At 44.0% G+C, this 13,081-nt stretch overlaps 1 protein-coding gene across 1 annotated transcript in view; it reads right to left on the reverse strand.

Annotated features, from left to right (window-relative positions):
- Window positions 1-12,653, reverse strand: part of SNCG (synuclein gamma) — a 65,049-nt gene extending 52,396 nt beyond the window's left edge. The window contains exon 1 of the mRNA XM_030203352.1: window positions 12,269-12,653. Within this exon, the coding sequence (XP_030059212.1) occupies window positions 12,269-12,389 (121 nt within the window). The 5' untranslated portion in view covers window positions 12,390-12,653. The remainder of the gene's footprint in view (window positions 1-12,268) is intronic.
- Window positions 12,654-13,081: the final 428 nt, after the last annotated feature.

Genomic DNA, 13,081 nt, shown 5'->3' on the forward strand with positions numbered 1-13,081 from the left:
TATCCTAGTAAGCAGGAGATCCGCTCTATAGGCCCAGGCAGCCAATGAAGTAGAACTCAGAATGATGAGAATTTTGAAGGAGGCAAACACTGGTAAAGATATGGAAAACAGAAGCAATTTTATTGCATAAATAGATTCACAAATATTCCTCAAAATGGTCACCACATACCATAATGGGAAAATTTTCAAAGGGATGCAAAATAAGACCAGGAATATTATAATGCCTTTCTATCGCTCCATGGTGCGACCTCACCTTGAGTGTTGCATTCAATTCTGGTCACCGTATCTCAAAAAAGATATAGCGGAATTAGAAAAGGATCAAAGAAGAGCAACCAAAATGGTAATGGGGATGGAACTGCTCTCATATGAGGAAAGGCTAAAGAGGTTAGGGCTCTTCAGCTTGGAAAAGAGATGGCTGGGGGAGCGGGGTATGATTGAGGTCTATAAAATCCTGAGTGGTGTAGAACAGGTAAAAGTGAATCGATTTTTCACACTTTCAAAAAGTACAAAGAGCAGGGGGACACTCAATGAAATTACATGGAAATACTTTTAAAACAAATAGGAGGAAATATTTTTTCACTCGAAGAATAGTTAAGCTCTGGAACTCACTGCTGAAGTATGTGGTAACAGCAGTTAGCGTATCTTGAATTTAAAAAGGTTTGGACAAGTTACTGGAGGAAAAGTCCATAGTCTGTTAGATGGACCATTGGTCTGACCCAGTATGGCTATTCTTATGTTCTTAAAAAATGTTTTGTTGTGGAATTTAAGTTCTACAGCATTTCACCAATTTAAAAAAAAACCAACAAAGGAGCCCTTTTACTAAAGTGCAGTAAGTTTTTGTACTTTAGTAAAAAAAAAAAAAAAAGAGGTGCTAGGGTCCAGCATCTCTTTTCTTTCTTCTCCCAACGCTGCTATTACTAATCATTTCTACAGTGCTACTAGACATATGCAGTGTTGTACATGTCATATGCAGGTACTTTCTTTGTCCCCAGAGGGTTCACAATCTAAGTTTTTGTACCTGGAGCAATGGAGAGTTGGGTGACTTGTCCAGGTTCACAAGGAGCTGCAGTGAGAGTTGAGCCCAGGTTGCTAGGCTGAAGGCTCACTGCACTAACCATTAGGCTAGTCCTCCACTCACCCCCCCCCCCTCATCTAACATTCCCCTTCTCTCAACCCTCCCCTCCCTCAGGGGCAGTGGAACCCTTGTTTTTGGGGGGTGAAACCTGAGCTCCACCCCCAGTTCCAGTTCCCGCACAGATTTACATTCAGTTTTATGTAAATCATATACCCCTATAACATAGAATGCTAACACTTACGTGCGCACACACCCTAAATTATATGCGTAAATTTAGGTTTCTGCCCAATTTGCACAAGCAATTTAATTGAATAATGAGCCAATTAGTGCCAATAATTAAATACTATCAATTATCAGTGCTAATTGGCATTAATTAACATTTATGTGCAGGTCCAAAAATGGGGCACGGCCGTGGGAGGGTCATGGGCATATCAGGGGCGTTCCCACAATTTATGTGCACTGTTATAGAATAAAGGGGGATCTGCACCTAATTTAGGTGCAGGGATTTACACCAGGGTTTTGTTGGTGTAAATGATTGTGCCTAAAAGTAGTCAGGGATCCCAGCACTAAGTACTATTCCATAAACAGCACCTAACTTTGAGCACCGTTTATACAATAGCACTAAGCGCTATTTTTTGTGCTGATTTTTCAGGCCCCATTTATTTAATTTAGTCCATAATGCGCACTTACGTGTAGAAATGCTAGAGCAATGTATTATAATTTACTGTAAGTTACATGCTAAAGTGCCACATTTAGGCACAAACAATTTGCCTGCCATAGACCTGCCATAACTGTTCATGAGTGGAGGAGTGGCCTAGTGGTTAGAGCACTGGTCTTGCAATCCAGAGGTGGCTGGTTCGAATCCCACTGCTGCTCCTTGTGATCTTGGGCAAGTCACTTAACCCTCCCTTGCCTCAGGTACAAACTTAGATTGTGAGCCCTCCTGGGACAGAGAAATATCCAGAGTACCTGTATGTAATTCACCTTGAGCTACTACTGAAGAAGGTGTGAGCAAAATCTAAATAAATGCCTACAATTAGGCACATCAATGGTGCTTACCACATGGCATTGGCACACCTAAATTGTGGCACCCAGTACATGCTCCCATAGAGTATATTTATTCATTTACGTGGGACATTCCCAAATCAAAAATAATTGCCAGCGACAGATACAGAAGTTGAATTAAAATAACATTCCCTTCAAACTCTGGTGTCCCATCAAGGAGAGCAACAGAAACTCCCTCCTCTGCACTGAGAAGAAACGCAAAACCGTGCAAATAGACGTTCAATCTGCACTAACCCTACCTATGAAAAGTCAGCACTGCAAATATTGTAGAACAGCAGAACACCTCCTGCTGGACAAAGAGAACAATCGTACATGGAATCTTTGGTACAAGAATCCTTCTCTGCAGCAACAAAAGGAAAACACAAACTATCATCTGGTTAAAAAAGAGAGAGAGAGAGAGAGAGAGACTACAGATTAGAAACAACTGGCTGATTTTCAAAGTGATTTAAATCGCTTCCCACTGCCTAAGTGTGGATATTCAGTGACACGTAATCAGAGAGTGCTGCTGAATATCCCCACAGACCACCTGACCAAAACGTGGGCAGGGGCGGTGCTGGGGAGGAGCCCCGGGTTATGCAGGTGCTGGTAATATTCAGTGCTGGCACCCGAATAGCTAAGTAACCTAACTTAGGACAGCTCAAAAGGTGTCCTAAATTAGACCACTTAGCTATGCAGGTGCTGGCACTGAATATAAGGCTGCTACCCACAGAACTATCTTTTTTTTTCTAAAACCCTCCCGATTCTTCTCCCGGCCACTCTAATACCCCCTCCTACCCCCAGACCGCAATGCCCTAAGTTCCTCTCCTCTCCCCTGAATGAACACCCGCCCCCTCCACCCTGAAAGAACACCTTTCCCCACCCTCTGATGTCTAGGTAGGCTCCTCCAGGGTACTTCTCTCCCTGGTGGTCCAGTGGGGGTCTTTAAGGGCAGGAGCACAGCCCCCCCCCCTCGCTCCTGCCCCCTCGTGGCTGCCTGTCAAAATGGCTGCCACAACCTCTCACAGCAGCTCGTGGTACTTTACTGCGAGCTGCCATGAGAGATTGAGCAGCCATTTTGAAATGTAGCCATGAGGGAGCTGGAGTAGGGGGGCTGCACTCCTGCCTACAATGACCCCCGCTGGACCAACAGGGAGACAGGAAGGCCCACAGGGCCTACCTAGACATCGGGGAGGAGGGGGTTCATTCAGTGGGAAGAGGACGGACTAAGGGCATCGCAGCCAATGGGGTAGAAGGGAGAGGGGTATTAGAAAAGCCAGAGGGGCATTGGGAAGGTTTTAGAAAAAAAATAGTTATCTGGGTGCCAGCCTGATATTCAGTGCCAGTGCCAACATAACTCTTTTATGCTGCTCCAGCTGAATATCGGCCGGGCTCGCATAAGCTGCAGCACCCAGCCTGCCCATATTTAACACTCAATATTCAGTGCCGGTGCCCAGACATGGCCTGGCACTAAATACTGGGGGCTAATTTAGCTGGCAACAGTTAGCATTTAAAAAAACACTGACCAGCACCAGCTGAATATCTGATGGAAATACCTAGACAAAAAATGAAGCTGAAAGCCCAAGAAACCAGACTATAAGCAACAGAGGGCTAGAAAGATTTGCTCTTGTACAGAACAAAAATAATAAAAATCAAAATTTTGTGTACATTTGTTGTCTGAGCATTTTATTTTTCTGTGTGGGTTGGTCCTGAGCTCTGTTTACTACATCCTCTTGTTGATTTTCAGTCCTTTTCCAATGTTTAATTTCCATCTTCTGCTTTTCACTGTCCATCTTCTTCCCTTATATCTAGCTCTGACTCTGATCATTCTATTTCTTTTTTTCTCTATTTCTCTATCTGCATATTTTCTATGTACCTCAATCTGTATTTCATTCTTCCTTCTCCTCCTCCCCCCCCCCCCCCCCCCGCAATCCTGTCTCTCTCATTCTACTTCTCATTTGCTTTTTACTCTTACCTCCCTAGTTCTCCTATTCCTATCTGTATTATTCTTCCCCCAGTCCCCTATTTCCTATCTTTCACCCATTTTCTAGTCTCCCATTTCCATCCTTTGTATTAATTACATCCCCAGCTTATCTGGCTCTGCTTCTCATCTCCTTACCAATCCCAGTTACTTCCCTGTCACTCATTCTCTCTCCAGCTTCAGCCCTTTTGAACTAGATTCTATATATGGTGCCAAAAAAAAACGGCACTGAAAAAGGCACTGTTCTATAAGCCAAGCTTAAAGTTAGGCGTAGTTTATAGAATAGTGCACCCAGGAATTGTGCCTAACTGTAGGTGCGGCCATTTGCACCAACTAAAATGTGGTACAAATTTACGCACCTACATTAGGCATATATCCCCATTATTCTATAACAATGTATATTAGTTTTAGGAACACCACCATACCACTCATGACCGTCCCATTTCTACATCCCCTATTTCAAATTGTGCATAAAATATAGGCACAGAGCCCATCCCATGGGAAGTTCAATTAAATTTAATTAGTGCCAATAATTGCTTGTTAAAAGCCCATTTTATTTATTATTTATTTTATTTATTTATTAGGATTTATCTACTGCCTTTTTGAAGGAATTCACTCAAGGCAGTCTACAATAAGAATAAATCAAACATGAGCAATAGACAATTACAGCGGTAAAAACATTTAAGTAACAATACAAAATATGGCATAGTATACTACTTTGTGTTAAGCCACAAAATGCTCTAAATAGGGACCACTGTTAGGACAGCAAGGTTTCGTTTTCATTTTTGAAATTGCTGTAGAGCATATTGTTAGGCTAGACAATCACAATAATGTTATTGGGTAGATTATCTTATAAAATGTGTCATGTTATCACAAGCAATTTCTAATCTGACTTATACTATGTAATGAGTCAGGCTAATAAAATAACATCGACATTGGTCATTTCTACAACCGACTACAAAGCACAATGCTTTGGATAACTTAGGGTGATCTATTTACACTGTATTACTGTGCTAAGTTTCTGTCACAATTGTTATGTGAAATTTTCAGACTGAGACTCTCTGGAGCTCAGACCACACCCAACATTTGCCACAGCCCTGGAGGGCAAACAGTCACAAAGATGCTGCTATTATCATGTTTCGTCTTGTTTGATTGAAACTTCAGCTGCATGAACTCTACAAATATTACCAGATTGTAACAGCAATAAATATCCACTCCAACATGCAAATCTTTTCATTTGATTTATTCAGTATGAAATATCTAATGAAGCGCTGAAGGTTTGACACAGCATGCTCCACCCTCAATTGTCTTTTGATGGGAGACAAAAATAATGCATTTCGCTAGTACTGTATAATGATGCTATGGGTTTCTATTAACTTAACTTTTTTCCTATTTTCTTTATACATGACTTATCTTTCAGCAGTGTCACTATACTCGCATAGCCCCTCTTCTCCAGTAACTTCAATGGCTCCCTTTCCATTACCACATACAGTTCAATCTTCTGTTACCAACCTCCAAGTGCATTCATTCTGCAGCAACTCTGTATCTCTCCTCTCTTATCTCTCCCTACCCCCCACCCTGAGAACTCTGTTCATTGGGTAAGTCACTCTTATTTGTACCCTTCTCCTCCACCGTCAACTCCAGACTCTCTTCTTTCCATCTTGCTGCATCATATGCCTGGAATAGACTTCTTGACTGGATATGTCATACTCCATCTCTGTCCATATTCAAATCCAGGCTAAAAGCCCACCTTTTGAGGCTGCTTTAACTATTAACCCCTTACCTGTCCAACACCCAAGATGTTTTAATCATTACAAGCACCGTGAAGCAGGAATGGACTCATGTGTTTGTGTAAATTGATGTATACGTCTAGTGGCACTATAGAAATGACAAGTAGTTGTATTAGTAGTGATGGTAATAAATATCTACCAGGGGAAGACTGACCATTCGGGCAACTGGGCAGTGCCCGAGGACCCAGAGGCTCTAGTGGGCCCAGAGGCTCTGCCCGGATGCCCGGAGTGCTGCTGGTAATCTAGTGGCCTTAGCGGGGGGGGGGGGGGAACATGTTCTTTCCTGCTCGGCCCACTGGGCTGCCGCTATTTCCCCCCACTCAGCACCAACATATTTTTAAAATGGTGACCAAGACGCCCTTCGGCTGCGGTGGCAGGGCAGCAAGGGGTGTGTCGGACAGCGGCCAAGTGGGGGGGCCTAGACCACCCTCAGTGCCCGGGGGCCCAAACCACTCTCAGTCCACCCCTGATATCCACTGGACTAAATTCAGTAAATGGACTAAATTCAGTAAATGGCACCCACATTTGGGCACTGAAAGAAATGTGCGCTGAGTTCTATTCTATAAAAGGTGCTCCGAGTATGGAGTCATTTTAGCTGTTTTATTAAAGACTTCCTTACATCCTCCCTTCAACTGTCCTCACTTTTATTTTTATTGCCTTCCTTGCATGCGAGGGTTTCTTCCTCCTTTTTGTTTTCTTTTGTCATTTCTAGAACAACATGTAATACCGGGATTCACGCCCAACTTTCAGACGTAAGGATTTACACCAACTGAACCCTGTCATAAATCCCCGCACCTAAATTAGGTGTAGATCCCCCAAATTCTATAATAATGTGCGCATCTTAAGTGATTGTCCCTGACCCCACCCTGCCCCTCCCATGGCTATGCCCCCTTTTCAGTTGCACGTTTATGGATTTACGTGAGCATCTTTATAGAATAGCGCTTAGCACAATGCATGTGTAGATCCAAATTGTTGCCAATTAGCACTAATAATTGATTGTCAGTACCCAATTATTGGCATTAAAAGGCTCATTACTTAAATTGCACATGCAAATTGGGCACATGGCCAAATTTGCATGTGTAATTTTAAATGCTGGTTATAGAATTCCCCTGTATATCAGACAATTCCCTATGCCAAGTAATACAGTATATTATACCAAGAAACTGAGTGCTGTTTTTAGGTTAGGACCATAAACTCTCATTCACAACTACTTGCAGATTTTCCCCCTATTCCAAATCCCCCTTAACTCAAAGGCCAATGCAATGAAATGCAGTAGGTTTGCGCACAGGTAAGCTTGGTGCTTGCACACAATTTTGTGTTTTGTGAGTTTTGTGCATGAGCTAACTGTGCACCAACATTTGACCTCTGCTACTGAAGCTATTAACTGTTTTGCACAGATGCAGAGAAGTGTGCAGAAGACAAGAAGGCTGTGTGCAATGCCAGGACTTTAACACAAAGTCTGAGGAGGAGTAAAGGTGAGCTGGTTCTTCTGTGGTAGCATTAGTAGAGATTGCATACCTGCTTTTTCCCTTTACTGCAAGCAACAGGGCCCACAACTTTTTCTTGGCTTTGATGAGGAGCATGGGATGCAAAAAAGGATAGAGCTGAGGGGAGATGTGCTGAACAAAAGAGTAAAGTGCTGAACTGTTGACAAATGGGTATTAACACTCATCAGACTGCATGCGCTTACATCCGTACCACTGTTCCCTCTAAACTGAGCGGGAGCCCGCCATCTACAGTCCTGTCAGTGGGTAGCACTGTTTCACTGTCACATTTCCAATAGTGAGGGACAGGGAAGCTCTGCAGAACTCCAGGGAACCTGTTTGTCCCTAGTGATTGAAACCACAATATTGAAGCATCACCCCCTACTGGTAGCAATGCAGTTGGCGGACACCCGCTCAGCTTAGAGGGAATAATGATCCACACATGTGCTGGAATGTTACACTGTGCCAGTGGCGTAGCTACGGGTGGGCCTGGGTGGGCACAGGCCCACCCATTCTGGGCTCAGGCCCATCCAGCGGCAGAACCCCATATCAACGTCTCTCCTTCTCCGTGGCACCCAGAGGCGTAGCCAGACAACAGATTTTGAGTGGGCCTAGGCAAGAAGTGGGTGGGCACCAAGTGTTCTTCCCCCCCCCCCCCCCCCCCCACAACCACCACCAAAATAATATCTCAACTGATGGGAAAACGTTTCTTTCCATCTTGGCAGTCTGCAGCAGGCATGCCCTGAAAAATGAGCATGCACAGGTGCCGGTATCATGGAGAGTAGCTGGCCAAGCTTGGGATCCCCACCAGCAACCGCTAAACATGTGCTACTTTTGGGTGGGCCTGAGCTCTAAATGGGTGGGCCCCGGCCCACCCAGACCCACTTGTGGCTACGCCACTGGTGGCACATTGATGTCTGCCCGCCCATCACTGAACCCCATCTCTCCCCGGTGTACCTTACAGGCGTCCCCAGTGCCTGCAGTGATCCATTATTGCTGCCTGTGCCGGCCCCGCAGGCTTCCATCGGCCAGGTCCAGCCCTTGCTGATGTCATTTCCTGCTTCTGTCTGGTAGGATCTGGCCGGTGGAAGCCTGCGGGGCCAGCACAGTCAGCAATAATGGATCACTACAGGCACCGGGGATGCCTGTAAGGTACACTGGGGAAGGACGGGGTTCAGCGAGGGGCAGGCAGATGCCAAGACACTGCGGAGGAGGAGAGATAGATGTTGATGAGGTAGATGGAAAAAAAACATACTTTTATTTAGATCTCTGGGGCGGGAGGGTGTCATGGTGTGGAAGAGCCCATCTGAGTTAACTCTGGGCCCATCCAAAATACTGGGTCTGAATACGCCACTGCTCTGTGCATAAATATTGGTATTTTATACACAGAATAGCATTCGGATATATGCACATTATATGCGCAAGCCATCCAATGAGTGCTGACACAATTTTTTGTATGCGAGTCAGTTGCCACTAGTGCAGACATGTATGTGCGTGTGTGCAGTGTGCACTCCCACATTAGCACACATTTTTTGCACTGTGCCTGTGTGCATGTTATTTCCTTACAGAACTGGGGGGCAAAACTTTTGTGCTTCAGGTGTGTTAGGAAACCATACACTCAGCTTTAACATACAACTTTACTGCAAGATAACTACATCAGCCTCTCAGCTCAATCATTTTCTAAGCATTAGAAAATTATTGATCACTGTCTATGCACCAAGGCTCTCTCTGGAATCCTACAATTATCCCTAGCATCTAGTACAAAGCTACACAGTGTCCTGAATCTTTGTTCTTAATTATTATTTACCATGTCAGCTGAATTTATTTTTGGGAGAAAAAAAAACAATTTTAGGAAACAACTTCTAAAAATAAAAGGCCTGATGGAAGTGACATGCAAAAACAGATATTCCTTTCTAGGTTTGGCATTGTCGTATGAGAGGGATTTAAAAAAAAAAAAGCAGAAGAATGCCTTCAAATGGGAATACAGTTAATTTCTGACTTAAGGCCAAATGCTCAAAACTCTGGCGCTGTACAAAAACAGCACCAGAAAATACCACCTTTCCAGCGTGGCAAAAGAACTTCCCAATGCACAACACTCGTGGCATGCAAATTTTATGCACGCTGTTAGTGATTTGAGAAGTAAGAAGGGGAGAACGTGGCCAGCTCTTGTTCGCATGCCTAGTTGAACATGCCTGGCTGGACAGGGTCCCGGACTGGTGCAAGTGAAGGAGTTCTCGGCTGTGGCTGATGGAGCCCCCAAGCTTGCATACTGGAGCTGCCAGCCACATCAACTCCCAACGGGGCGACCCCTTGCTGCATTGGCCTTGTCGCAACAATGTGCTGGCTCGAGCGGGTGGGTCTGGGGAAACAGAACCTCATCCATTCCGCTCCTCAAGCCTGACTCCTGCCTTTCACTGCGTGCGAAGAGAATGCTTTCCACAGAGGGGTGGACACTGCCTTCCCCTCTCCACCCCCCTCCCTCACCAGCTGAAGCCTGAGTCCTCAGCTGGTGAGTTGCCACTACTTTGCATTAAACCCTAACGCCAGCTCCGAGCTGGCATAGCATTTAAAGCGGTAGGAACGCCCTTGCGAGACATGCTATTTTTTGAGCCTCTCATCTGCATATTTTTAGTATGCTTTGCATGTCATTTGTGGTGTTCCTGCCTGTGCTCATTGTTTGCCGTGGTAGGGCCTTTTGTGCTTGCGGCGCTAGTCTGGTGCTTGCGGCCTCTAGCGCCATGTTTACCTCTGAGCATCGAGGCCTTAGAAAGTTTAGAACTGGGCTGAACTCAGGTCCATTTCTAATCCCCAGAACAAACAATGGTTTCAATCAGCAATTGCTAAGCCACACAGGTGCAAAGGACTTGGATAAACCTGAAAACGATCTGAAGGGTGTGCTCAAAATTCTGTTTGTATAAATTGCTTCATCCCCAAATTAATGCTGCGGATACCAGATACGTTCTTTTTCTCTATTTAATTAATAAAATTACTAGCAGAATGATAAAGAAAATAATGTGGAATCTAAAAGCAGCTCAATACACCAGTGAGCAGCATCTGCTACTGTGCCAAAATGAAGGCTTGTCTGATGACCCGGACCACACCCAATGATTCAGCAAAACGTCTTTTATCCCAGCAGTGCAGGTAACCCCAGGAAAGCTCATATGTCCAAGTCATTGTTTGCCAGACTGTGAGCTTTGAGATTCAAAGCCCTAAAAGAAGTTTGTTTGTTCCTATTTCAAAAAAATAGTCCAAATATTTGAGACACAGTCTTACTCCGCTAGAATATACGGTTACAGTAGTATTTCCATACTACAAACATTGATCAGTTCAAACTCTTTGAAGCACAAGAATTTTATATGTATATATATTCCGTCCAGAGACATCCCAGGATTTGTAATTCTGAATGCTCTCTTGAAATAAACTCGTTTTGACAAGACAGAGGTACCGAGGCCAGTTTGCATCACATATGATTTATATATCTCTGAAGCCTCATTTGAAAGTGTTTTCTATTCTAAAGTTGAAATATCTTGCCTTTAATGTCCTTATAACCTTATCATCATTTCCTTTCGAGTCTTGCTATAAAGGGCAGGCAGCAAATGGTGCAGCACCTGCTGTATGACACAGAGCTGAGCTTTAAACAGTTTAAACAGGTGCAATGCAGCTATAAATTACAGGTATCAATACCCTAGCAGTCTATGGTATGATGAAGATGATTTCTATATGGTTCTGGCCAGTAAACATGTCACAGCTCACAATGTTTTATAATAAGGCACAATGTTAAATTAGCCCCAAAATGATTTTACACGGGGCTTTAAATCTTCCTGGCAGACACTTCTGTATTGTTTATAGTTTAAAAATGTGGAAAAATTGACATCACAGACATTCCTGAATAATAATTCATGTGTTCCACTGGCTTCAGACCATTCTACTAGAATAAAATTTTGTTTCTTTCAGATTGTAAAATCCATGTTAGTCTGTCACTTTTTGTTGGAGGAGGGGGGGTAGAAGTTCACGATGCGTGCAAGAAACATTTTGAACAGAATACTGGCAACATCAGAGGCAAAATGTTTGTTTTACCAAATGTATTCTCTTTCATCAAACATAGGTAAAGAAATGAAAAAACAAGGGTACCTCAAGGGATCTGAGAAAAAAAAAACAGAGCTAGACCAATGTCGAAAGAATCTGGTGAATATCACTTGGAAATACCTGCACCTCTTATGGGTACCAACAAATTTATTAAAGGCAGTGAGCTTGGGGAGCAAACACAATACAGAAAGGGAAAGGGGCAAGTTTGGATTTAGTGTAGGGTAAAAAAGGAGCTGGACCTTTAAAAACTGAAACAGAGAACTCAGCAGAGCAGAAAACCTTAGGCAGAATGGCAGCTGCACCACACTCCATCCAGTTATGTTTGACAAGAGTGAGCTTCCTCCTGGGGAACAAAAAATAAGGGATGTATGCCTAAGTACCAGGGAAAATATTAAGGGGAACAGGAGGAAGAAAGGTAGCTATAAACTAACCCAGAGCAGGAAGTAAAACTGCAACTGAACTGGTTTATATATTTGTACTGAATGCAGAAACAAAATCTGTATTTTGGGCTCCTAAGAGATAAAACACCTTGATAGACTGATCTGATGATGGCCCTAAAAATATCTGTAAATTGTAAGGCATAATTCTATACTTTCATTCTCCCTCAGCTTTTCATCCCCACTAGCACAAATTTGTTAGGGTGTCTTCTGATTTAATAACCTTAAATCTCTACATCCCAAAGCTCACTTTGCATACAACCTTTGGCTGGATAGCACGCAGGTGGGCAGAGAGTATTTAAGATGTCCTGGGCAGGGTCCCCCGCCCCAGTGATAGGCAATAAAGAAGATTAAAGAGCTTTGGTGTGTCTTACCTACATACATCACACCCTCCTTAGTCTTTTCTGCAGCTTCTGTCACTCCCTGTTTGGTCTTCTCAGCAGCAGCTACCACACCTTCCTTAGCGATGGAGAAACCTTTCTTAAAGACATCCATGTTGTTGGCTGCTTTGCTTTGGTACTTTACTCTGGTTCTGGGGGGCTACAGACTGAAGCGGCACTGCCCTTTGCAATTTTAGCCCTCTGCAGCTCTTAATTCTCTCTCTCCCTGTTTCTCATTTGCTTGCCCTGCTGGTATTCCTCTGCAGGATGAAGGCAGTGTGATAAATTTTGCAGCCCTTGCCAGCTCTTATTTATGAGGCGCACTGCAGTCTGGCCAATACCCAGGAATATCCTGCACTCAAATATTAATGATATGGGTTTGCTTGGTTGGGACGGAATGGAAGAGCTGACTGGAAGGAGAGGGAGGGTAAAAGCCAGAGACAGCACAGGTGGGGGGGGGGGGGGGGGGGAAGAGAAGAGGGACTCATCAGAGATGTGAAGGGACCTTTGGAACATTTCCAGCTTGTTAAAGCTTTTAAGACAGACCTGCTTTGCTGCAGTGTTCTCATTCAAGGACAAGCTGCAGATGCTCTCAGCTAGAGAAAAGAAAGCTCTGGGGAACCTGGATTCTGAAAGCATAAACCATTAAGGGATGGAGTGTACTACAGAAGGCTGCAGTCCCTGGCCAAGAATAAAAGCCCTGCAACTACTATCCTCAACTCACAGCAATCAGCCACTAACAAAAACATCCCTAGCTAGCCCAGCCCCAAAATCATCTATAAGGAAGGACTTCACACAGAAAAAAAT

This window comes from Microcaecilia unicolor, chromosome 5, assembly GCF_901765095.1.
Source record: "Microcaecilia unicolor chromosome 5, aMicUni1.1, whole genome shotgun sequence".
NCBI lineage: Eukaryota > Metazoa > Chordata > Amphibia > Gymnophiona > Siphonopidae > Microcaecilia > Microcaecilia unicolor.